This window comes from Electrona antarctica (genome assembly GCF_951216825.1).
Source record: "Electrona antarctica genome assembly, chromosome: 15".
NCBI classification, from domain to species: domain Eukaryota; kingdom Metazoa; phylum Chordata; class Actinopteri; order Myctophiformes; family Myctophidae; genus Electrona; species Electrona antarctica.
The window spans coordinates 45,907,880-45,935,801 of record NC_136796.1 but is presented as its reverse complement, the minus strand read 5'-3'; the positions used below and the strand labels follow the sequence as shown (position 1 = coordinate 45,935,801).

The 27,922-nt window shown below is 45.0% G+C and overlaps 1 protein-coding gene across 2 annotated transcripts in view; it reads left to right on the top strand.

The window, feature by feature from the left end:
* bzw2 (basic leucine zipper and W2 domains 2) overlaps positions 1-27,922 on the top strand; it is a 56,107-nt gene that overhangs the window by 22,708 nt on the left and 5,477 nt on the right. Inside the window, exons 4-11 of one of the 2 annotated variants that reach the window (XM_079523270.1) lie at positions 1,651-1,754; positions 17,337-17,402; positions 18,836-18,971; positions 19,658-19,767; positions 23,158-23,328; positions 24,681-24,827; positions 26,155-26,293; positions 26,632-26,763. In XM_079523270.1, coding sequence (XP_079379396.1) covers positions 1,651-1,754; positions 17,337-17,402; positions 18,836-18,971; positions 19,658-19,767; positions 23,158-23,328; positions 24,681-24,827; positions 26,155-26,293; positions 26,632-26,763 — 1,005 coding nt within the window. Of the gene's footprint in view, positions 1-1,650; positions 1,755-2,504; positions 2,525-17,336; positions 17,403-18,835; positions 18,972-19,657; positions 19,768-23,157; positions 23,329-24,680; positions 24,828-26,154; positions 26,294-26,631; positions 26,764-27,922 lie in introns of those variants that run through there. The other variant, XM_079523271.1, reaches the window with a different exon arrangement.

Here is a 27,922-nt window from a genome sequence, read left to right as displayed (position 1 = left end):
ACGACACATTTTCAGATGGGGGTCGGTGGCCAATTGAAATATTGAGCACCACTGATATAGAAACTTAGGTAGGGGAGAACGGGGTAAGATGAACCACTTTTTGCTTAAGTTGTCCTGGAAGCAAGGCAAAATGAGATGGCAGTAAAATCTAATGATCTAAACATATTTCAGGATGTCTTCTATCAATTGAAATGATGAGTAAGCATCAGGGCCATGAAAATATTAACTTTTTTTTAAAAAGTGGTAATATGGCTCAATTTTCCCCAGGTAAGGGGTAAGTTGATCCAAGTCGAGGGGTAAGTTGAACCACATGATATTTGAATGTTAAAAGCTTAAACTTGAACAGATAATGTATTCACTTATCGATAATAATATAATAACAGTTTTCCCTTTTGCAAATAGTCTTATTTATGTGTTTATTTATTATTTAAACAATATTAAGACAATTAAATAAAGTTTGTTATTCATTTGCAATATTGTTAATACAATATTGCAAACTTCTCTTAAAGGAGCATTCAGTGATTTGGGTGATTTGGAAAACCACCCAGTCCGCCCCGGTAACAAAATGTGCACATGCACGCTCTACAGTGGGGGGAAGTGCAACAGGCCAACAGCATGTGCACCAAGGCCCGCCCCCACTCGATCATGATTGGAGGAAGGCCCCACTCATCCTGATTGGATGAAGGTTTTGCCACCCGCCACCAAAACTGAAACTAGGGTTTTTTGACCCCAGGGGCTCACTGGGGACAGGGAGGAACTCCTTATATGGTCAGCACACTCTATAGTAGGGAGGATTATCCAGAAAAAAAGAAAAAATAAGTGATATTTGAATTAAGTCAAATCACTGAATATACCTTTAAATGAGTATATACATGCAAATTAAAGGTCATTCAGTATAATTTGAGTAGCAAAGACTTAATAATATAAAAATCACACCTGTGTGAACCGAGTGGTGCAAATCCCCCCCCCCCCCCCTCTCTCTCTCTCTCTCTCATTAGCAGGTAACATGCAGCACTATCTCTCTCTCTCCGTTTCTGGCACAACAGCGCCACTTTTGGTACTCATTGGTACTGGTCACACACATAGTCACACACAAACGGACATTGCTGTTCGTTGGAGTGGTTGCACCACTCAAAAATATGAATAGTGATTCCCATTGACTCAATTTACCCCCGGACATTGGTTCATTTTACCCCCAGCCTCCATTTTAGAAAACTGACTAGAATAAGTTACTTCAGACAATGTATTTGCTAAATGATTCACATGGTTCTATCCATTGGCAAATCATCAACGTGTATGATATTACATTTTAGACCTAGGTACATTTTGCTTTGTATAACAGTCATTTTACATGATGTGTCAAAATGTTACTTTGACTGACAAAAACCTGTTTTTTGTGTAAAATAATGTTTTCTACTTTCCCCATGTGCTTCCCAACTTCACAGCCAGGTGTAAATGATGGATGCTTACTAGATTTAAGGTCACATGGCAACACAGTTTTCTAGTTTTCTAGATAAAGGGGGTGGTTCAACTTACCCGCTGGCTCATCTTCCCCCTATTTCAGAAAAAAATAGAAGACTTTTTTTTTTTAATTGACGTCAGGCCTAAATTGTTTTAACCTTTCAATCTCACATTCACTACCACATACAGCTCCCGGAGGCACGCGCATCGACGAGGGCGACAAGACCAAGGTGACGGCCTACTGCGTGTTCACCACTGAGGAAAGCCACTCGGCTCTACGCCTCTATGCTCAGGTAGGAAAGCCACTCGGCTCTACGCCTCTATGCTCAGGTATAGGAAAGCCACTCGGCTCTACGCCTCTATGCTCAGGTAGGAAAGCCACTCGGCTCTACGCCTCTATGCTCAGGTAGGAAAGCCACTCGGCTCTACGCCTCTATGCTCAGGTATAGGAAAGCCACTCGGCTCTACGCCTCTATGCTCAGGTATAGGAAAGCCACTCGGCTCTACGCCTCTATGCTCAGGTATAGGAAAGCCACTCGGCTCTACGCCTCTATGCTCAGGTATAGGAAAGCCACTCGGCTCTACGCCTCTATGCTCAGGTAGGAAAGCCACTCGGCTCTACGCCTCTATGCTCAGGTATAGGAAAGCCACTTGGCTCTACGCCTCTATGCTCAGGTATAGGAAAGCCACTCGGCTCTATGCCTCTATGCTCAGGTATAGGAAAGCCACTCGGCTCTACGCCTCTATGCTCAGGTAGGAAAGCCACTCGGCTCTATGCCTCTATGCTCAGGTATAGGAAAGCCACTCGGCTCTATGCCTCTATGCTCAGGTATAGGAAAGCCACTCGGCTCTACGCCTCTATGCTCAGGTATAGGAAAGCCACTCGGCTCTATGCCTCTATGCTCAGGTATAGGAAAGCCACTCGGCTCTATGCCTCTATGCTCAGGTATAGGAAAGCCACTCGGCTCTACGCCTCTATGCTCAGGTATAGGAAAGCCACTCGGCTCTATGCCTCTATGCTCAGGTATAGGAAAGCCACTCGGCTCTACGCCTCTATGCTCAGGTAGGCCTACTTAAGCAATATTTCACGAGAGGGGGTGGTTTAACGTCATTAATGAACGCCTGCGATGCTGCAGGAACGAGCCTGCAGAGCGAGTTCCGAAAGCAACACAGGCGTGCATTAATGACGTTAAACCACCCCCTTTCGAGTGTAATATTGCAATTATACAACAGTTACCCTTTAAAACTAAGAAAATCGCTGAAAAAACATATTTTTTTAATGACAGATGTTGTCACTACGACCACAAATGTCCCAAGAAACTAGCTAGCCTAGCCACTGAGTTTGCTGCGCTCTGGAAGAACAGAGCAGCTGAATTCTTTGTTTTGATTAGGTGTGGAGTGGTGCTCGTTTGAACCACGGCTAGAAGGCTGTTTCAACGAATCAGATTTCTTCCTCGAAACGACCGGTTGTATAATGCAGTGTTTCCCAACCTTTTTTGTGCCAGGGCACACTTTTCATAGCCAAAAAATCCCAGGGCACACCTAGATATACGGGGGGGTGGGGGGTATAATTAATATACTTTTTCCACACACACACGCACACACACACACACGCACAGCTGCTACAATGTATTTGAAACCAGAACAAAATATTTGTTCTCATATACACAAGATGGAAAGTTTTATTTAACAAAAATATTTTTAATATTTAGATATTTTATTTACGGACCTACCAATGTGAATACAATTGCTTCCATCATGTCACGCATGATCCATAAAGTTTAAGTGCATGCAGTGCACATTGCACACACAAAGTCACTTTCTGACGTCACTGCATGTCTGCATGTCTGTGTTGTGTGTGCCCGTGTTGCTCGCAATCTGGACACGGTGAACTGAATCACACATGTTTGTTCACGTCAGTCAGGCAAGAAAGACTTCCTAAAGTTTCCATAAAGTTCACTTGAAAGTTACGTTTGAGAAACTTATATAATTATGAATTCACGGTATATGACAACAGCGAACGTTATGAAACATGAAGGACCTGGCTACTGCTTCTCTCTCTTGTGTCGTCTCACTCGTCTGCCGTTACTTCTCGACATGAGTTCAGCTGTATGTAGCTCCGCCCTGACGATTTGTAAGCCCATCACTGCCGCTTTTGCAACACAGTGTGGGCTTGTAGGTCAGCTTAAAAGACAACAGCAAAAAGCAGGCATTTTTTTATACAGTACGTGCCAGGAGAGTAGGTGATCTCCTCATGTAAACAAAGCCATACATTAGCATTTCTATGGCCGAGGGTCGTTAGGCTGGTGGGGATGGGCAACAACAACCGCAGGCAGCCCAGTATCTATTGCTATCGGGGGAGGGTCGTGGTTACTTTTCTTCCTGGAAATAAAAACGTCTGGGTTCCGAGGCTACTTTTTTTCAAATCAAACGGCACACCTGGCCATTTCAAACGGCACACTAAAGTGCCGCGGCACACAGGTTGGGAATCACTGAACTAGGCAACTAGTAAAAATGACTAGAAGTGAATGCCCTAGTACCAACAGGGGGCGCTGTTGCACCACTCACTTGGTAGATGTATTTGGAACCAAATCAGACTGGTCTGATTTTACTCAGATCAGCATGATCCTTTTCAATTAGGAACTTTGGTGCCACTTGGTGGCCAGTGTCATCAGAAGCTGACTTATGTCCTCAAAAATGAGAATAGTTTATTCATTATGCTAGCTCTGTCCTCATGCAGACTTTGCAGACCTTAAAGGGATAGTTCAGATTTTTTGAACTTAAGTTGTATGAAATACTTGCCATTAATATAGTGGTTGCAACTGTATTAATTGATTGCCCGAGTCCTGTGGTGGGAGTTCTGCTCTGGTTTTGGTGAAATATCAAGTAGTTCCGGTCATTTTGTGGTGGGCACTGGGGGCCACGCAGTAAAAGTAAATGAATCCACAAAACTAATGTCATTTGTATTGTTGACCTATTTCTAAAATATTAGTGCAACTTCCGTTCTTTTTTTACCCCTCTATCACACAGAACTATGTTTTTTGTGTCCATATCACTACGCCCAAAAAATAGTTCCATGTGATAGAGGGGTCAAAGTTGAAGGAAAGTCGCGCTAATATTTTAGAAATAGGTCAACAATACAAATCACGTTAGTTTTGTGGATTAATTTACTTTTACTGCATGGCCCCAGTGCCCCCCACAAAATGACCGGAACTACTTAATATTGACCAAAACCAGAGCAGAACTCCCACCATGGGACTCGGGCAATCAATTAATACAGATGCAACCACTATATTAATGGCAAGTATTTCATACAACTTAAAGGTGGCCTTACACTAGCCGATTTTTTTCAATCTGAAATCTGATAGCACCACACACTACAGGATAATCGGAGCGGGGCAGAGCAAATATCAAACATTCTTGATGTTGATCGGGCCGATCCCGATCGCGCTTTGAGCGGCCCCGAGCAGATCGATTGAGTCGGGCACCCCCCGAGCGTCAAAAAATGCCCGATTATCGGCTAGTGTAAGGCCACCTTAAGTTCAAAAAATCTGAACTATCCCTTTAAGCATAGCAGAGACTGACGAGGGCCTGTTAATAGGACATCTGTCCCTGTGATTCCAGTGTAATTACTTAAAATGGGACATTCTGCACAATGAGTACTTTCTACTTTTGGTACTTTAAGTACACTTTGAAAACAATACTTTTGTACTTTTACTCAAGTAAATGTTGAATACCTGTTACTTGTAACAGTATGTATTTCAATGTATTTCTATATTGCAGTATTGATACTTTTACTCAAGTACAAAATGTGATACTTTTTCCACCACTGCATATTGCTAGAAGCTAAGACTGCAGCTCTGCTCATCATGGGTTGAAGCCACCTGGAGGTTGAATAGCCACTCCGCATATTAAAATAAACCTGTGGGTGTGGCTGAGAATCTGGGGGTGTGTCTGTGGGTGTGTCTAACAGAGGTACCTCTGGGGACCCATAGAGACCATTTTGAGATTGAGGAAGAATGATATGGGACCCCACTGTAGTCCGCCATTGTCGTTGATTGCCATTGATCGGCTCACAGAGAAGTAAAACAGAACCAATTAAGATGTTGATGTTTTTGTTCGAGCTCAATAGGACTTTAAATAACGATTTTTATTTTCATTTGTTTTGCCATGCCAGCAGTGCTGTCCCTATATACGTCGTATCTATCTATCTAGCTCTAAATTGCCATTAGCCAGAATTATCATGGCTTGCCTTTTTTAAAAGCCACTTAACCCCTTCTGGACATAAACGCCTTTACTGTACATGTTTTAACCAGCGCAAATAGCTGATCTGCAAGCTCACAGTGTGTCACGAGGGAGTTGTAGATCAGCTACACCAGTGATACCTGCTCTCTGACTACATGACATCTTTAGAGAGTCCTGTATGAGTTCTTTGGTGACGTTTGAGATTACTGCTCATGCTGAACCTAGAGTCACACTGGTCACAGGCGTAGGGCTTCTCTCCTGTATGAGTTCTCTGGTGATGTTTGAGATGACTGCTCATGCTGAACCTAGAGTCACACTGGTCACAGGCGTAGGGCTTCTCTCCTGTATGAGTTCTCTGGTGACGTTTGAGATGACCGCTCTGGTTGAACCTAGAGTCACACTGGTCACAGGCATAGGGCTTCTCTCCTGTATGAGTTCTCTGGTGATGTTTGAGAGTACTGCTCTGGCTGAACCGTTTCCCACACTGGTCACAGACGTGGGGCTTCTCTCCTGTATGAATTCTCTGGTGATTTCTCAGATTACTGCTGTCGCTGAACCTAGTCCCACACTGGTCACAGTCGTAGGGCTTCTCTCCTGTATGCATTCTCTGGTGACGTTTGAGATGATCGATGTCGCTGAACCTAGACCCACACTGGTCACAGTCATAGGGCTTCTCTCCTGTATGAATTCTCTGGTGACTTTTGAGATGACTGTTCATGCTGAACCATTCCCCACACTGGTCACAGTGGTATGGCTTCTCTCCTGTATGAGTTCTCTGGTGACGTTTGAGATGACTGCTCATGCTGAACCATTTCCCACATTGGTCACAGTGGTATGGCTTTAACATTGTATGACTTATTTGGTGGTTTTTGAGAGTACTGCTCTGTCTGAACCGTTTCCCACACTGGTCACAGCCGTAGGGCTTCTCTCCTGTATGAATTCTCCGGTGAAATTTGAGACCATTACTTTCACTAAACCGTTCCCCACACTGGTCACAGCCGTAGGGCTTCTCTCCTGTATGAATTCTCTGGTGAATTTTGAGAGTATTCTTCCTGCTGAACCGTTTCCCACACTGGTCACAAGCGTGGGGCTTCTCTCCTGTATGAATTCTCTGGTGAAGTTTGAGAGTTGCACTTTCACTAAACCGTTCCCCACACTGGTCACAGTGGTAGGGCTTCTCTCCTGTATGCATTCTCTGGTGAAGTTTGAGAGCATCGTTCCTGCTGAACCGTTTCTCACACTGGTCGCAAGCGTAGGGCTTCTCTCCTGTATGCATTCTCTGGTGACGTTTGAGCTGACTGCTGTTGCTGAACCGTTTCCAACACTGGTCACAGACGTAGTTATTCTCTCCTGTATGCATTCTCTGGTGAAGTTTGAGAGCAACGTTCCTGCTGAACCGTCCCCGACACTGGTCACAGGCGTAGGGCTTCTCTCCTGTATGCATTCTCTGGTGACATTTGAGATGACCGCTCTGCTTGAACCGTTCCCCACACTGGTCACCGTGGTAGGGCTTGTCTCCTGTATGCATTCTCTGGTGACATTTGAGAATACAGCTCTGGTTGAACCTAGAGTCACACTGGTCACAGGCGTAGGGCTTCTCTCCAGTGTGAATTCTCTGGTGAACTTTCAGATTACTCTTCAGGCTGAATCTAGTCCCACATTGGTCACAGGCGTAGTAGGGCTTCTCTCCGGCAGGAAAGACATCTGGGATGGAGAATGAGGAGAGAGGAAAAGACATGAATAAAATGTTTTTAAATAACATGCAAGTGTTGCCCGCCTCCGCTAGGGGTCAGAGGGCGGGTAACCAGAGTCTGTAGAATGTATAAGAAAAGACAACAGGCTCTGTTTATATGTCGCTCTTTTCACTGCTGGATTTATTCTCTCCATTTCAAATATCAAAATGATATGACATAACAATCACTTCATATATTACATTTCTGGCTTGGCCACTTGAACACATTTAACACAGAAATTCCTTCCCAGTATTACCAATAAATACAGTGCAGTATTTATCAAACAAAAATACACATGACCCAAAATGTACAATGCTTTCTCTCCAAACCAGTTTCTCATTTAGAAAACAATGAAGGCACTTAGTTGTACTGTATTCATGTGAATACATTACCAAAACACAAATAAGAAAACAGCTTTTGTCTTTTATGCAATAAACCTCATTTGTCACGTTTCCTTGTTCTTATATAACCAAAAATGTTATGTTCTCTCAAAATAAACACATTTGGTACAGTAACAGCATTAATTCCTCACAGAATGATTAACACATTGCTGAACACATTACTGGCTGCATTCACAATAATGGTTTACCATTTATGCTTTAGTGTCTGTCCACCATGTGACAATAACATACTAACAGTAACACCAGTATTAGTATGGGACACGTTTACCACCTAGCTACCAACTAGCCACCTAGCTAGGCAGCACAAACCTGCAGTGTTGTACAAAACTCCTCAAAACGTATTTCCTTGAGACAATACATGAACTTAGTTCAAACCTTTACAACACATACATGTTTAACATTGATATCATTCGTATTCTGATCATTATATTCGTTTTACTAACCTGTAGAATGTATAAGAAAAGACAACAGGCTCTGTTTATATGTCGCTCTTTTCACTGCTGGATTTATTCTGAGAAATCTCCGCAGGAAGGTAGCATATAATGATCCCAAAACCGCAGGCGCCCTCTAGCGGCCTGGGTGTGAAACAGCAGCCACACTGAAACCATATCACCCATGCAAAGGCAATGCCAATGTCTGTTACCTTCTGTGAAAATGAAAGGAATGACTAAACTCAACGGAACTTAAATAAAAAAATCACACCCGTGTGAACTGAGTGGTGTAAGGTTTTATATAGCATGATCAGCTGTGGTCTGACGTAATGTCTGACGTAATGAAATAAGGTAATCCTTTGCTCTTCTATCCCCTGATACCGCCACAGATCTTCTTTTCTCTACTCTATCCTCTTCTCTCGACCATCTCTGTCCCCTCACCACCAGGCCTGCACGCCAAACTCCACCTGCCCCCTGGTTGTCAGACTCAGTGCGGACTGAGAGACGGAGCCTGAGAGCGGCTGAGCGCAAATGGAGAAAGGGCAACCTCCCGGAGGACCTTCTCACCTTCCAATCTCTCATTTCTACTTTTTCCTCCTCTCTATCAGCTGCTAAAGCTGCTTTTTTCTGCACTAAAATTCAGGCTTCTGCTTCCAACCCTAAAAAACTCTTTGAAACTTTCTCCTCTCTCCTACAACCACCACCCCCTCCTCCCTCCTCGTCCCTCCTCCCTGACGATTTCGCCAACTTCTTTGACAAGAAGGTGAACGATATCCGATCCTCCTTCCCTCCTCCCCCGGCTGGTGCCCTGCGCACTGCCCACACCCGTCTGCCTGCCACCCCCCCCTCTCTACCTTCATCTACTCCTCTTCCCCCCCCCATCCCCTCTCTGTCCCACTTCTCTCCCCTCTCCCCTAACGAGGTCCTTCTCCTTGTTACCTCTAGTCGCCCCACCTCATGCTCTCTGGACCCGGTCCCAACCACTCTGTTGCAGTCTATTGCACCTGAACTTCTTCCCTTCTTAACCCACCTTATTAACACCTCTCTGACATCTGGCTACTTTCCCTCTACTTTCAAGACTGCCAGAGTCACCCCCCTCCTGAAGAAACCGACACTTGACCCCTCTGAGATCAAGAACTACAGACCGGTTTCCCTTCTATCCTTCCTATCTAAAACTCTCGAACGTGCTGTCTTTAAACAACTGTCCTCCTATCTCCACCAGAACAACCTCCTGGACTCCAACCAGTCTGGTTTCAAAGTGGGTCACTCGACAGAGACTGCCCTGCTGGCAGTGACGGAGTCGCTCCATGCCGCTAGAGCGAACTCTCTCTCCTCCGTCCTGATACTCCTGGACCTGTCTGCAGCGTTCGACACGGTGAACCATCAGATCCTCCTCTCCACCCTCGAGGGGATGGGTGTCTCAGGCTCTGCACTCTCCCTGTTTGCATCCTACCTGACGGGTCGCTCCTACCAGGTGATGCTGAGAGGGTCTGTGTCAGAACCACACAGGCTCACAACTGGGGTTCCCCAAGGCTCGGTTCTGGGTCCTCTTCTTTTCTCTCTCTACACTACATCTCTGGGTGCTGTCATCCACTCCCATGGCTTTTCCTACCACTGCTATGCCGATGACACCCAGCTGATCCTCTCATTCCCCCCCTCTGATACCCAAGTGGAGGCACGCATTGCTGCTTGTCTGGCTGACATCTCGGCGTGGATGTCGACAAACCACCTGAAGCTCAACCTGGACAAGACCGAGCTGATGTTCCTCCCGGGGAAGGGCTGTCCGCACCGAGACATGGCCATCACCATTGATAATGCTGTGGTGACCTCAACTCGGACTGCGAAAAATCTGGGTGTGACCCTGGACGATCAACTGACGTTCTCGGCAAACATCGCATCAGTGACAAGGTCCTGCAGATTCCTCCTCTACAACATCAGGAGGATTCGCCCCTTCCTCACGGAGAAGGCAGCCCAGGTGCTCATCCAGGCTCTCGTCATCTCCCGCCTGGACTACTGCAACTCCCTCCTTGCTGGTGCTCCGGCATCTGCCATCAGACCTCTGGAGCTTGTTCAGAAAGCTGCGGCTCGTCTGGTGTTCAACCGCCCCAAGTTCTCCCACACAACCATCCTTCTCCGTTCTCTACACTGGCTCCCCGTAGCGGCCCGCATCCAGTTCAAAACCCTGGTGTTAGCCTATAGGGCAGTGAAAGGAACAGCTCCTTCCTATCTCCGGGCTATGGTCGATGCCTACACCCCTGCCCGACCACTTCGGTCTGCCACCTCGGGGCGACTGATTGCCTCGTCACTCAAGGGTCCTTCTGGCCGATCCACACGGTCACGACTCTTTTCTGTTCTGGCCCCACAGTGGTGGAATGAACTCCCCACTGATGTTAGGACAGCAGAGTCACTGCCCATATTTCGCCGCAGGTTGAAAACCCACCTCTTCAGGAAACACTACCCTTCCTCTCTGCCTGACCTACTTGTTGTTAACTAGTTGTACGAACGTTTGTTTTCTATTGTTGTATTGCTTATTGGATCTTGTTTAGTCGATACACTTAATTGTTTTAGCTCATGCTCATTTGATTTAGCTATTTTGTCTCATCCGGTTAAGGAAATAGGTAGCTGATATATTGCACTTTTACCTTAGCGCTAGGTATACTCTTGGTTGCTTGTTTTTGCAGAAAATGCACTAAAGACTTCTGGTGATTAGTAGTTTTTGTTCCCTACCTATGTTGAATACACTTATTGTAAGTCGCTTTGGATAAAAGCGTCTGCTAAATGACTGTAATGTAATGTAATGTAATGTAATGTAAGGTATTATGTAGCCTGATCAGCTCTGATCTGACGTAATGAAATCACACCCGGATGTGATTTCACAACTGGCTTTTTCTGTGCAGAGAAAATGACCACGGTTGCTACGGTCATCCAGTTCACCCGGGTGTGATTTAATTACGTCAGAAATTATTTTGAACATAGCAACCATGGTCATTTTTTTATGCACACAAAAGCCAGTTGTAGGAGTGGTTTACACCACTCAACAAAAAAATAGGGGTAACTGGGGTAACTGTTCTTTCTTCTTTAATCTATTTCCAACCCTCTACGCAAGCTGTGTTGTATTATTACCAACTGATAATGGTCTAAACGTAGGACGTCGGCAGCAACTGCCAGACACAGATTGACTGACTGACTGACGATGTGCATCTCTCTCTCTCTCTCTCTCTCTCTCTCTCTCTCCCCCTCCCTCTCGTCGGGTGGCCTCGAGGGCATGCCGCTCATGGACAGGGCCCTCGTGGGTCAGTTCCTCAGGACGCGGCTCAAGACAGCCGGCTGCCAAAGTGCAATGAATCTAGTTTGTTATAAAACAGAGGTTACCTACGTAACCTGATGTTTAATTAATCAACTTTGTTATAAAACAGGGGTTACCTTTATACGTAACCTAATGTTTAACCCATTTTGGGCGGGAACCCCTTTTGGTGTTATGCTTTAGCTATTGAAAAATAGCAGATCTACAAGCTCATAGCGCGCCACCGAGTGGCGCGCTAGGAGCTTGTAGGTCTGCTATTTTAGAAAAATCGTCAAAATGGGTTAATTACTCTACTTTGTTATTGCGACTGGAGGTCGCAGTTAACACCTTGGAGGCCCGGGGCGGAGTTCTCCGTCAAGTTCAAGGTCATGGTCAAGTGCCCAAGCCGGAGATTGATAAATAGGACGGAGATTAATGATAACAAAATCGTTCGCATCGCTCTAGAGCTGGGTTCCCAATACATTTTCCTCAAGGGCCATATTTTGACTAGGGAACCAGGCTGGGGGCCGAGTCTGCACGGGCGAAAAATTGGGTTTTTTATTTTTTCATTAATTAATTAAAAATTGTTCTCAACCAGTGGTCTGGGGACCACCAGTGGTCCTTGAGGGGGTGCCCAGTTTGACATGCATAGGCTACTGACCCCTTTTTAATGCCATTTATATCTGGGACACCCCCCGAAAACAAAACAAAAAACTTTTGTTTTTTTTAAATTCTTCCAGGGGCCACAAGGGGGCGCTCCGCGGGCCGCAAATGGCCCGCCTATTAGGGAACCCTGCTCTAGAGCCTAGGAGCGCTTGTTGCCCGATCCGATGACGTGTCAAAAAGTGACACGTCATCGAAAATGTCCCCTGCCTGTTTAGCTGACGAAAACGAAAATCTTAAAACGATCATAACTCCCGATCTAAATCATCCCGTCTAATTCTGAAAAAAGATCCTGTGTTTGACGGCCTTTCGCGGTCCAGTCGCTAGTCGCGATATATTTATATTACCTCCCGTTGTTGTCGATCGACTCTAGAGTGGTGTGGCTATTGTTATCTGCTACACAGACATGCACACAAAGTGGTCCGTGCGCTATAAATGATGGGCACATAGATGAAATGGATTAAATAGTTCCGGGCCTCCAAGGTGTTAACTATGAAACCTTGCGTTTTACACCTAACCCACAATCCCCGTCACTCTCTCCCCGTCACTCACCCGAGGCAAGCCCCCTGGTCATCGTGACTTCAGCCCCTGGCTTGAGAACGGTGTCTTGAGTCCTGAGTCTTGCTTGGGTCCTGTACATTCTCATGATTTGAGATCTCGCTGAGCAGTGTAGTCGCGATCCCCCACAAAACCTCTTCAGATTCTTCTTATATATGGTTCACTAGATGCGTGTCATGATGACGATGCCCAGCCAACTGAGAATGATGTCACCATGATGATGCCAGGCGTGTATATCCATATATGGAGGTTTCTACACTAGTCTGATGTCAGCGCTGGATATCGCTGTTGTCTCCATATATGGAGATATAGGATGTCTCCATATATGGAGATATAGGATGTCTCCATATATGGAGCTATAGGATGTCTCCATATATGGAGCTAGGATGTCTCCATATATGGAGATATAGGTTGTCTCCATGAAACACACATGACAGTACTCGCCAAATAACTTTAAAGAGAAAGGAAAGGACAAGAGACAGTGCCTCAGTTTCACCAATTTATTTTTGAAAACGTATACAAAATATAGCACACACACATGTTCAATTTGTCAATGCAAAGTAATACTTTTAAATTAAAAAAGAGTTGCAAAAACAAGAACAAAAATATTTGGCCACAATACAATGGTCTTAAACTTGAGTACTTCTGTACAAAAAAAAAAAATATTTGATAAAAATATGATTTTTTTTATGGTTGTATTTCCAGGCAGTTGTTTGCAAAACAGGTAAATCTCTCTGAAGTCACCATCTGTGTCACAATCAATGAATCTCACGTTTGCCAACAGCTGTGCGTGTCCACTTATAGGCTATCTGTTGATTCATCCACCAAATTTTACACTCGATGTCTGCATGCAGACATGTCTTCAATGCGTCGGCCAATTGTGTTATTTGAGAGTGGCACATTTGCTAATTCCTTTGCAGCATCTGGTCCCACCAAGCCCACACCCCCGCGAGTTTGAATGAAGTGGCTATTACTGTTTCTGCCAATGTATGTGGCATTTTTAACTTTGCCAACATCTCTGCGATTTGGTAGCTTAATTCCAAACCTTTTTCAGAAGTATTAGTGGTACTGCGTATCAAGAGACTTGCCTGCCTCGCTGTGTCTTTCTCCTTTTTTTCTTTCAAACTCACGAAAATGTTTGTGTCTTTTGTAGCGAGTTGATCATGGTTGGTATCAAGGTGACGCTTGAAATGCAAACTTGAATCCACAAACGATGCACAGCGGAATCTGGTTAGTTGTATCCCCAGTAAACGTGAAGCCAGTGCAAGTGGCTTTCTTTGTAGGCGTTGCGTTGGTAGTAGTCGCCGTTGTTGTTGTTCCCCCCGGCGGGGAGGGGCCACTGGCTGTGCCGTCGTCAGATGCAGGTGACCCGGCGGCACTGTGTGTGCTGCTGTCGGGTTCTGGTGGTGTCTTTCTGGAGGGAGCGAAATGTAGCGTCTTGTTCTGGATGCATCTCTAGCATTAACATTTCAATGGCCGAGGGTCGTTAGAGTCTATTGTTCCGTCGTTGTTGTTATCGCACATCTAATGGTTAGACGTGTGACAACAACAATGACGCAACAATAGGAAGCCTGCAGCCCAGTAGCTATAATATTGCTTTCGGGGGAGGGTTAGTGTTACTTTCTGTCAAATCAGACGGCACACCTGGACATATCAAACGGCACACTAAAGTGCCGCGGCACACAGGTTGGGAATCACTGGTATAATGTGTGTTCACCACTGAGGAAAGCCTCTACGCCTCTATGCTCAGGTATACTCCAGAAGGGGCTTTCTGATGAAATGGCCCTGGAGGTATTGGGGCTCTCTTGGAATGAAAAGAGCCGCGGGTTCCTGGTTCTGCCATCTTGGCTGTGTGTCAAAATATCTTTGAGCAAGCAAGAACAACTAACTGCTCCTGATGATTGGGCATAGTGATGCCTTGCATCATGGTTGCCTCTGCCGTTTGTGTGTGAATGGAATTCAGCTAAATTGATGAATAGGCAGGAGAAGGGCGCACACCAATATCAATGAGGTGGCCTAAGCCCTAAGGACGATGAACCAGGAAAAAAGGAGAAAAAGGCTGCAAGACCTCTAAGGTCTTCTTCAGGGAAAGACATTCCCTGAAGAAGACCTTACAGGTCGAAACGTTGGTTTCCGTTAATATTAAACTACCAGCATCGTGGCTATGAGTGCGGGGCCTATTTCTTCTTTTTTCAACGGAATTCAGCTATTCACACTTTGAAATTGTTTTAATGCCCCCTTTTTCCACTGGGCAGATTTATTTAATGCCTCACTTTTTAAATGTCCACAAACTCCCTTTTAGACAAAAAAATATTAAGGCTTCCAATCAGAATTCAATAGTCCATCAATTCATAGACAAGAAGCAAGTCATCCATAAATCATTTCACGGCTCAACAGTGCCTTCCAGTTGAAAGTACACTTTTACGTTTAATTTATTTTATGTGACAACTTTACAATTTACAATTTAGGCATTTAGCAGACGCTCTTAATCCAGAGCGACTTACATTAAGCAAGAACAAAAAGCATGGCAACTTTCTAAATTCAAATGTGCCCCTCCCCCTTTCTGGAGAAAATATTGTAGGAGTTTTTGTTGTTAATTATCCTCTTTAGTCTTTTCATAAATCCCTGCTTTTGAGACCCAATCCTGGCATGTACTGTACAGGCGTACGCAAAGGCTCCACTTATGTAACTTAGATAGCATTTTATGTAGACATAACACTCTATACTAGTGTATAATATATGCATATGCATTTGTGGCAGCGGTGGCCGAACGGACTGCGGAGCGGTCTTGATACCGGAAGGTCGCCAGTTCGAATCAGCGGTCCGACACGTTAAAATTACCACCGCTGAAGTGCCCTTGAACAAGGCATTGAACCACTACGATGAAATGTTCTATGAGCAGGGCCTGGCTGGAAACAAGTTCTTGAGCTTAGCCCAGATACCCTGGGTAAATATAGTAATCATTTCATTTCATTTCATTTCATAGTTTCATTATATAGACATTCCACTGTTAGGTTCTTAGCTTATGTATGATTCTTGATGACTATTTGTATGTATTTGATGTATTACTATATGTGGTGTTCTTGCTTGCTGTAAATCGCTCTGGATTAAGATCGTCTGCTAAATGCCTAAATTATAAATTTCATATTGGGGCATATGGACCGTACCATCTCACATGGTGGCATTTGGTTTCGTGTTAAATAACTGGATATTGGCCTGGGCCGTGGCTCAGTGGTCCAGGCACATTGGCTGGTAATCCAGTCTGGCAGTGTGCCGCGGGTTCGACTCCCGATCCCGACGGCCTTTACTGCATGTCAACCCCCCCCATCTCTCCCCATTTCCTGTCTGTCACACCCGTGTGAACTGAGTGGTGCAAGGTCTTATATAGCCTGATCAGCTGTGGTCTGACATAATGTCAGTGACCATGGTAACCATGCTCACCTGTGCACGGACACGTACACAGGTACACGGACACGTACACAGGTACACAAACATACAGACAAAGCTGGTTGTTGGAGTGGTTTGCACCACTCAAAAATATAAAATAAAGGCGAAAGCCACATAGTGTGAAGATGGACAGGAAAGAGGGAGAGACACGCAGCAAAGGTCGTCATGAACGGGACTCAAACACGCAACGCGCCGTCAGTCCAGAGCCTATTATGTGGCAAGATGCGCCTGGACCGCTAGGCCAGCGGGCGCCCCAATAGGTGGATATTGTTGTCACTAATTGTCTCCACCAGGCCGAAGGCATGGGGAGAGAGTATGTTTTGCACTCCGTCCGTGTGTGTGTGTGTGTGTGTGTCCGTCCGTCCGTCCTTCCTTCCTTCCGTCCGTCCGTTACCAGCTAATCTCCGGCACCGTTAACCTGGTCGATGCCAAACTTTGCACACACACTCCCTGGATGGCAACGATGAACCTCTGCCCCACATTTTCCAGAACGGCCTGTTATAGCGCCACCATGAGGCAGCTTTTCACATTTTTACCTAAAACTGCACCGATCTGTGTGAAACGTTGCATGCACACTCCCTAGAGGCCAAGGACAAACCTTTGACCTGCATTTTCCGCATCTGCCTTTTATAGCGCCACCAGGAGGCCGACTTTTGTAAAACACATTTTTTGATATTACTCCTCCAGATTCTGTCCAAAAATCTCACAAATCGTTACACATTATCTCTATGGTCATGTGCTCAAGTCGGATCTGTCCGATATTTCATATTCCATCCTAATTGGCTATAATTGGCTTTCACAGTTTGCAAGATTTTGAACAAAAGCCTCAAATCATGAACGCAGCATGCAATTTACGTGAAATCTTTCACACATTTTCTTACTAGGCTGAGGAATATATCCCACCCTTTTCACATTGGCCTGTTATAGCGCCACCAACAGGTTGATTTGTGTTCCTCAACAAAATGAAGAAAACTGTTGCAAAAAACAAACATGTTTATATTACTCCTAAACATTTTGCCAAACATCTCACACAGTCCTATCCTCCTGGTGGAGACCTGTGCCCAGAAGGGCACTTTTTCTAGTTGTGTCTCTATTTGTCTCTTGATCTTCACAGGTGTTCCATAAGCTTATAAGGAGATATAAGTACCTGGAGAAGGCGTTTGAAGAAGAAATCAAAAAGGTAAAGACCATTGTTGTGACAAAAACCTCCCCGTGGCTGCCGATCTGATTGTGTGCGGTGTGATCTGCTGTTGCTCTCAATTGCACCGTGGCGACGTGCCGAATCCAGTGCCTGTCTCGTCGGCCGGCCACACCGCGCTGTTTAAAATGTCTAGTACTAGAAGTTCTACAACAGCTGATTCTACAACAGCTGATTCTCCACCGCGTCCGTCTCAAAAAAGAAAACGCCTTATAAAATATAGACGTGAGTGCAGGGAAGAGGCAAATCCCTGGCTTGACAGCGTCACGGGAGATTAATATAAAGCAAATTGCAAAGTATGTTGTATGTTTTCTGTGGCGCATGGGGGACTGTTTGATAGCAAACGGCATGCTTCAGGGATCAACAGTGATCACAGAACACACAACAACAAGTGTCACAGTTCTTCATGACTGAAACTGCCCCTGAGATCGATTCGGTATGTGATAATCTGTGTTTTTATAAGATGTCAATTGTCAATCAGTAGTATTTATATTGTCCTGCCCATGCAATAGCCAATGGCTGCTGATGTGGGCATATAGCCAAACTATTTCAGTAGACTATTATGGTTGATTGTTTATTAATAAAGTCTAATAAATAAACATGTATTTAATATAAATGAATCAATTTAATTAAATATTTAAAGAACAACTCAGATTCAGAATCAGAACTCTTATGTTGTTATAAACAGAATAGGCTACTTCATAACAGTTGTGTTGGGTTGAATCAACCCTAGTTATGTGAAATCATCCATCCATCCCAGGGCCAAATTAGCCATTGGGCCAGTGGGACCGGGGCCCAGGGGTCCTTGGCTGTTAGGGGCCCTTTGAGGAAACTGGACCTCGTGGTACTGGGTTTGAGGCCCTGAAATTGGCCATTGATTTTGTTACATTTAAGTCAAAAAGATGATAAAAACATAAAAAAACACAACAAATTTGTGCGCACGGCTCAGGGGCCCTCATGGGGGTTAATCCGTCCCTGATCCATCCAGCTTCAACCGCTTATCCGTAGTCGGGTCACGGGGGAAACGGCTCCACCAGAGAGCCCCAGACTTCCCTCTCCAGGGCAACATTAGTAACTTCCTCCTGGGGGATCCTGAGGCGTTCCAAGGCCAGTTAGTCGATGTGATCCGATAACCCGATAACGGTGCTGCTTCGCCGCGTGGTCATATAAGAGTTCCTTATTTCAAGATCTCAAAGGTGGCAACCCTAACACACACACACACACACACACACACACACACACACACACACACACACACACACACACACACACTCTCTCTCTCTCTCTCTCTCTCTCTCTCTCTCTCTCTCTCTCTCTCTCTCTCTCTCTCTCTCTCTCTCTCTCTCTCTCTCAGCACCAGCCCTCTCACCCTCATGCCTGTCCCTTCCTGTCTGCACGTGTCACTTCCTGTGTAGCTGCTGCTCTTCCTGAAAGCGTTTAGTGAGTCGGAGCAGACCAAGCTGGCCATGCTGTCCGGCATCCTGCTGGCCAATGGGACGGTGGCGCCGCCCATCCTCAGCAGCCTCTTCAGCGACAATGTCGTCAAGGAAGGTAGGGGTGTGTGTGTGTGTGTGTGTGTGTGTGTGTGTGTGTGTGTGTGTGTGTGTGTGTGTGTGTGTGTGTGTGTGCGCGTGCGTGCGTGACATAACAGTGCTCATCTCAACTTTCCCTCTTGATGCAAAGTTAATAAGAGGAGAGGAGTGGGAGGGAGGGAGGCAGAATGATGCCATATGTGGTAGTGATACATCCTTATCCCTCCTGTTTGCTCCTCTCCCTTCTCCCATTTTCCGTGGGGGTTAGCGGATAATAGGAGAGGTGGGATAGAAGAAGCACGAGAAAAAAAGAGAGAGAGAGAGTGAAACTTCTCCTGGGGGTTGAAATGAGAAATGTAGCTTTCATGTGTTGCTGGCCTGGACTGTGGGCCGCAGACGACGCCGATCACAAATCTATCATTTTATCCTCTTACGTCTAGACAGGAAAGACTGCTTAGCCTCGGTCTCGTCTGTCTGTCTGTCTGTCTGTCTGTCTGTCTGTCTGTCTGTCTGTCTGTCTGTCTGTCTGTCTGTCTGTCTGTCTGTCTGTCTGTCTCTCTTTCTCTCTTTCTCTCTCTCTTTCTCTCTCTCTTTCTCTCTCTCTCTCGTCCGTTGTCCCTCTTGACTTTTACACCAATCATGGTTTCGTTCTTCATATTTGGTTGAATATTCATCAATATTATTATTTTCAATGTACCTTCTCAGGGATCTCTGCATCGTTTGCGGTGAAGTTGTTCAAAGCGTGGATAGCAGAGAAAGATGCCAATTCTGTCACCTCGGCTCTGAGGAAGGCCAACCTGGATAAAAGGCTTCTGGTAAGAATAGAACTGCAAAGTGCATTAACAGTTTGACGGCCGCTAATTGTTTACTCCAGGGTTCCACCGCGCGTAATACGACATTCCCGCTATTTGTTTAATGTGTTTAATTCACTGTTTTTAAATAATTAAAAAGAAACGGCGGATTTATTTACCTGATGACGAGGCCGTCACGTTATGATGACGAAACCGGAAATCAAGTCATCATCTGGGCTGCTAGGGCTTCTGGGAAATTGAAGTGGACGGGGGGGTTTGTTTGGACTACAATGCCTCACAGAGGCGGATCCTGTAGCGCATTGTAATGGCCGCTGGTGTGGATGATCATAACATGCCGACGGACCATTCTTCGCCGGATTTTCACGGATCAAAAGCCCAAATACTTCAGCGTATGCTCTAAAGATAATAAAACAATCTCGGCAGCGTAGAATATATTTGATTAAATAGTGGGTAACGCGTGTTTCGCAGTAGAACTGTTAATTGGCCCCAATTATAGCTGGAGACCTTTGTTGTACTGTATGTCTTCTAGCCTCGGAAACCCAGAAGTTTTTATTTCCAGGGATAAAAAAAAAACTCCCACTTCAATTCGGCATACAGTTGCGCAAACGTCGATTTCTGATCGTCTGCACCACGCACGCACGTACACTGTGTACGTGTGTGTGTGCGTGTGTGTGTGTACGGTACACACACACACACACACACACACACTCCTCTCTGTCGCTCTAATTACAGTAATTAGTCTCATGTCTCTGACCTATATGCCATAGAAAGCATAGATCTCTGTCTCTGCTGTTCTACTGAATGAACCACTTGAACCCTAGCATCCCTATTCACGTGTCACAGTGTGACATAATGTTGTGGACTCGTTCAGCTATTCTCGACGAAGATATTTGGTGTAGAGGGGGGGGGGAAAGTTGGCCGCCTATTATATACCTCTGGGGAACTCCATGTGTATTGGGTATACGTGGTTTAAAGGAGAAAAACAAGGTCTGGGCCGTGGCTCAGTGGTCCAGGCACCTTGGCTGGTAATCCAGTCTGGCAGTGTGCCACGGGTTCGACTCCCGATCCCGACGACCTTTACTGCATGTCTTCCCCCCCATCTCTCTCCCCATTTCCTGTCAGCCTACTGTCTGTCCCTCCATAAAATATATAAAATAAAGGCGAAAAAAAAAGGAGAAAAACAAAACGCAATTTATATCACTGAAATGTCCTGAAGTTTACCTGCATAGAACATTTCAACAAGGCAATTCGAAGAGATTTATCATTAAGAGCATTAACAACCAAACGTTCCACATGAAAAAACCTGTGCAAAAAACCTCATTCATTAAAAGACGGAGAGAGAGCATTTTCAGCTGCGGAACAATCGCGGCAGGCGGTAGTGTTTCAGTCCGACACTCTACCCCATTTTCCAAACCCTAAACCCTAACGCTAACCGCAAGCACGACGCAACGCATGTCGGACCAACGCACTGCCGCGGAAGCGAGCGGCAGTCGAGTGTCCTAATCCCCCCCCCCCCCCCCCCCCCCAGTTTCCCCGGCTGTTAACCGGCAGTTACCGGCAGTTTACCGGCAGTGCCGAAAGGACAGAGATGGAGCGTCACGTGGAGTGACAGACATTCTGACAGAATGTCTGTCAGAATGTTTAGTTCCGACAGAATGTCTGTCAGAATGTTTAGTTCTGACAGAATGTCTGTCAGAATGTTTAGTTCTGACAGAAAGCAGACCTATCCATGACCTCATGAGGTCAGGATCATATTTCATAACAAAAGCAGAAGATAAGAAAATGTATTTTGGCCCTATAAACCGTATTTTTAAATAACTTCTTTGACAGATGGTCGAGCCAGTGTAAATATCTGAGAACTGCAGTGATATGACCTAAGGTACTTTCTTGGCCTTTAGTGAGGACTCGCGTACCTGAACTGTTGCATGTGTACAGTAGGTGCATAATAAACAGTCAACAGGTTGTTTTTCTCTCTCTCTCTCTTGTTTGTTTACTTAAATTAAAATACTCGCGCTCTGTAATGACGTAGTCACGTCAGTAGCGCTCGGGTCGCGCTGCAAGTGACGTTTGGACAGTGTGATATGCGACTCGGGTCGCTTCATCTGGACGTTGCATTCAGACTGAGACAGATCTCCTCAGATCGGATTTAAATCAGATTTGAAACCAAACTCTGGATGTGACTCAAGTCACATTTGAAGAAATCGGATTCCATGTGACCTGTCTGCATTTAGACTTATTTAAGCAAATGGGATTTCTATCTTGAAGTGACACAGATCTGATTCAGGCTACATTTGGCTGCCAGTGTAAATCAGGCCTTATAGTGCCATGTATTCATAGAATGCCGGTAGGATTCCAACAACAACACAAGCGCTTCATGAGGCAGGCATGCTTAACCCATTTAGGCCTGACCTCAACATTTCAAAAAAAATCTTCTAAATCCTCACACATGTGTCTTGCGTGTGTCTTACGTGTGTGAGTGAGGCCTAAATGCTCAAGTTCACTTGAGGTAAAAGTAAATCTCTTCAGAGCATACTGCACTCCCCTGTATACCGCCCCCTTGTGGGTTAAATTTAAGAAAGCAAGCATGTATAAACTGCAGGTTGCCTATAATGATTGCATGCGGATATTATTGAAAAAAACCAAGGTGGAGCAGTGCAAGTGAGTTATTCTGTATGGGAGTATACACTTTTCATGCCTTACTGAGAAACTTAATGTACACATGTATGTGTCGGCTCAATGAGTCTCAAAACTGTATAATAATGCTGCTGTGTAACCCCAGCTTCAGTAGCACCAGGTATCGGTCTGCTTTTTGGAAGCACTGGTATGAAAGTTTATTGTAAAATTGAAGTTTTTATGGGATAGGGGTGTTTCTTCTCTATATGTAGTGTTTTATGTTGTCTGTTTTTTTTTGGACCCTGAGTCTGAACAAATAAAGTTGATTGATTGACTACAGTATCACACAAAAGTAGCACAAATAGCACATCTACAACTAGGCCCACTCACAAAGTGTCACATCGGGACACGTTGGGAGCTGCTGTTTTGCTATTGGCTTTTTTTTTTTTTTTTTTTTTCAAAACATTTTTTTTTCACCAAATAATGAATGAATGAACAGAAATCAAACAAAAATATGAATCCAAGAAAACAAAAAAAACATAACAAAAACACACGAACACAAAGGTAAACAGAAAAACTGCTTGACATAAACTACAACAATACAGCATTTTTCAAGTTAAGTGCAAGGCAAGGTAGGAAAAGAGCAGGAGACATGACTCACAATACTGTATACAGCAGATATATGACATTATTTGTCACAGGCCTGCAAAGATTGGCATGTTTTGTGATGAAGTGATGGTGACGGCGACGGCGTTCATTCTCTACACTAAATGATTCCAGGAGCTGTTTCCTGCCAACAAGCAGAACGTGGAGCACTTCACCAAGTACTTCACGGACGCCGGGCTGAAGGAGCTGTCGGACTTCCTGCGCGTCCAGCAGACCCTGGGAACGCGCAAGGAGCTTCAGAAGGAGCTGCAGGAGCGTCTGTCACAGGACTGTCCCATAAAGGAGGTACGAGAGACCCTGCTGGGGGAAAATAACGTTTGTTTCTTTCTCTAGATAGACGGCTGCTGTTGTGCATACCTAATTATCCCGTTCTGGACGGGAACCTCTTTTGGTGTTTTAAGCATTATGTTATACTTTGGCTGTTGAAAAATAGCAGATCTACAAGCTCATAGCGCGGCACTCGGTGCCGCGCTATGAGCTTGTAGATCTGCTATGAGCTTGTAGGTCTGCTATTTTTTGGAAAATCGTGAAAATGTGGCGCAAATCTTTGAATATATATTCTTTCAGAGCGAACGTTTTTTAACTCAAATCTTTGCTTCTGGGAGGTCCCTGGAACAGATGGGGGTCCGCAACCAAATACAGATAATTCTGGACATCCTTGACATGAGAAAGGTTGAGCACCACTGACATAGAAACACAGGGTTTTTCAGAAAACTGTCAGGATTTAGAAGACATTTGTAGAATCTGGTCTCCGGTCTAAATGGGTTCTAAAGGAACATAATAAGAAACAACCCAAGAGAGTGCAGATAATCCTTTCATTGTATATCGTCAAGAATATTTGCACCCAGTAAACCCATTTAGACCAGAGTTAAAAACATTCACTTTGAAAGAATATATATTCAAAGATTTGCGCCACATTTTTACGATTTTTCAAAAATAGCAGACCTACAAGCTCGTAGCGCGCCACTCGGTGGCGCGCTACGAGCTTGTAGATCTGCTATTTTTCAATAGTTAAATTATAACATAATGTTTAAAACACCAAAAGGGGTCCCCGCCCAAAATGGGTTAAATTATAAGAGACTATTATACCTCAAGACTCCCCTTGTTTCCAAATGGACATTTACAGGTCTGTAACTCTGAGAGTGTACAAAGGGAACCAAATGGACGCTTAACCAAATGGACTTTTACCGGTCCATTTGGGGGAAACCACTGATCTAGGAATAAATACAAATTCCATTAATAAAGCGCAGCTACAAGAGAGGATAAAACAGCAGTGCAACATCAACTGAAGCAATCAAAGTAAAAAACAATATATGAAAGTGATAAATGACGTACCGGTTCGGCATCAAGGCTGGCATACTAGCCGATACAATGCCGGCATTTTAGGCGATTCTGGGTGTCTGTATCAACAACAACTCGAATTAGATATACTCCACTGAATGTTTCGATCGTCGGTTGATCAATGTTTTTTTTGCTTGGCTTGTTGATCAAAGGCTTTATTTATTCTGTTGTTCGTGCACTGCAGTGGATGTGTGTGCACATCTTCTCAGGCATTTAGATCTTTGATGAAGCCCTATACGACGAATAGTGACATTAGCTGATCTGCAAGCTCACAGAAATAAGCTCTTCTCGTGCAGATGGTGGTGTATGTCAAGGAGGAGATGAAGAGAAGCTCCCTGCAGGAGCAGGCGGTGATCGGCCTGCTGTGGACCTGTCTGATGAACGCCGTGGAGTGGAACAAGAAGGACGAGCTGGTCACTGAGCAGGCGCTCAAACACCTCAAGGTAGGTTGGGTTGCACTCCAGAATAGACAAACTACAGTTGGAGGCCATCGATATTGTCCTTTTCTTTTTGCTGAGGTTTGCCACCGAGTGGCGCGCTACGAGCTTGTAGGTCTGCTATTTTTGAAAAATCGTGAAAATATTTATTTCAGAAAACTGGAGGATTTAGAAGGATTTTTTTTTATTTTGAGGTCAGGCCTAAATGGGTCAAATGATAAGGGACAATATCGGTGGCACCCAACTGTATACAAGCTCAGTGGGGTGTTGTTGTTTATTTACATGGTGGCACTCGAGAGCCGCCCAGAGGGGGATCTGTGTGTGTGTTGATTTCGTCGACTAAAACTAAGACGAGAAATGTTTCGTCGACTGACTACCTTTTTCCACTGACGAAAACTGAATGGAAACTAAATGAAAACGAAGCTATGATGACTGAAACTAAGACTAAATATACTGACAATTTCGTCAACAAATAAAAACTAGACTAAAATGTTAGGAAGGGATTAGTGGACAAGAGATCCAGTATAAGTCATTTTACAATTAGTTGCATGCTGAAAATAGCCCACAACGCGTCGCAGTGTAGACCCGTTGTAGGCTTGTAGATCGGCTATTTTCGGCACGTGAAAAAAACAGTCATTACGATGGCATCAAGGCACCACCAAAATACATTTGAATATGAATGGAGATATGAATGGACAAATTAACATTTGTTACTTATTATGACAAATGTATACTTAGTGTTGGGTACAAAGCTACTAATGTATTAGTGTCGGGTACAAAGCTACTAAGATAGCCGATCTACAAGCTCACAACCTGTTTAAAATAAATGATGGGCGCCCACTGTGGCTGCCACACGATGTATTCACTGCCACCACATACGTTACGAGACATGAATGAATGAATGCAGTGTGTTATTATTGTATAAAACGAAATCAGTATTGTCAGAAAGTGTATTTATATTTAAATATTGGCCACATGATGTCTCACGTCCTGCCCTAAAATGCCTTCATCACATCGGCATCCTAAAATGATGTCCTCACAAGGATTGTAATACTGTGTGTGTGTGTGTGTGTGTGTGTGTGTGTGTGTGTGTGTGTGTGTGTGTGTGTGTGTGTGTGTGTGTGTGTGTGCGTGCGTGCGTGCGTGCGTGCGTGCGTGCGTGCGTGCGTGCGTGCGTGCGTGCGTGCGTGCGTGCGTGCGTGCGTGCGTGCGTGCGTGCGTGCGTGCGTGCGTGCGTGCGTGCGTGCGTGCGTGCGTGCGTGCGTGCGTGCGTGCGTGCGTGCGTGCGTGCGTGCGTGCGTGCGCGCGCGCGTGCGTGCGTTTCATCTCGCAGCACAACGCTCCACTATTGGCAGAGTTCACCACACAGGGCCAGTCAGAAATGGTGCTGCTGCTGAAGGTCCAGGAGTATTGCTACGACAACATCCAATTCATGAAGTCCTTCTCCAAGATAGTGATGCTCTTCTACAAAGGTCTGCACGCCCCCCATTCATCAGCCCATTAACCCATTTAGACCGTAGGACGTCTGTCTGTCTGTCTGTCTGTCTGTCTGTCTGTCTGTCTGTCTGTCTGTCTGTCTGTCTGTCTGTCTGTCTGTCTGTCTGTCTGTCTGTCTGTCTCTTCCAGCGGACGTGCTGAGTGAGGAGTCCATCCTGAGGTGGTACAAAGATGGCCACGCCACGGTGGCCATCTTTGTACCACCTCATACCACCTCATACCTGGCTTATACCACCTTATACCACCACCTCACCTCATACCTTATACCACCCCCGCTATCTCTTATTCTCTTCTCTCTGTCTGTCTCCTCTAGCCGACGTGCTGAGTGAGGAGTCCATCCTGAGGTGGTACAAAGATGGCCACGCCATGGTCGCCACCAAAGGCAAGAGTGTCTTTCTGGAGCAGATGAAGAAGTTTGTGGAGTGGCTGCAGAACGCCGAAGAAGGTAACAGAGCTGTGATGTCACCATGTTTTCATAATATAATATGTAGTGTAAAAATATTACACTTCAGTGATGCTTGCGGAACTCGACTTCGTCTCGTTCCTTACCTCATCACTGTCGTGGCAATAATCATGTTAAACCACACCCTCTTGTGTAATATTGCTTAAAGGACCACTTCACCACTTTTCAACTTCTCTTCCTCTAATTGGTCCTAACTAATGTTCATGATAAAATTCCACAATTTTTTCCTACTCAGTCTGTCTCATAGGAAGGCTGTGGGAAGTTCAGAAACCCGTCCACCAGTGACATCATCGATGGTGAATCCAAGCTAATAGAAACGGCAGGCTTTCTTTTCCTGAAAAGTTGCAATGCAAAAGTTGAAGCCATCGTTCTCACGATAATAAAAATCTAAATATATTTTAAAACAAATCTTGTTTAAAAAAAAATCTGCCTAATGATGATGTCACTGGTGGACGGGGGGTGTCCGGGGGGTGCCCTCCTATGAGACACAGACTGAGTAGGAAAATGGTGGTGTTTTATCATGAACATTAGTGAGGACCAATTATTTGAAGAGATGTTGAAAAGTGGTGAAGTGGTCCTTTAATTAAACATTCATTAGTCCAATAATTATAACACACACACGCACACTTTCACTTAGGCTGCGTACACACCTAAAGAACAAATGTTTGGTCCGTGTGCGATGCCTGATTGCTATTTGATTGCTGCTCCAATTCATTTTCAATGGGAGTCACGTCGTTTGATCGGACAAACCTGTCCGATGTGGGGGCGGAGGGCACAACAAACACATCGGACACCTTGTAGTCAAAACAGCCAACGAACAGGGTGGGACTTCAGATCGGACAGAAGGGTGGTTTTTAACCGCCAACTAATAGGAGAGAACTTCCGTTCTTGACAGCACTGGGTGGGGTTTAGGCTGTAGTCTTCTGAGTTACGTGACACAGACTATTATATCGCTTGTTTGTATGTCTTCTTTTGGCTACGTCCGTGCGTAACTTGGAGAGTCCAAGTTGCGCACGGCTGTCTCCAGTGAGTGAGTCCAGAAATACAGGACGATAGCCAAAATAGCCGTCGGGCCTCGGCAGTTGTGAGGCTGCATTAATAATTAGTTCTAAAAGCATGTATTTTTTACGGGGATCACTAT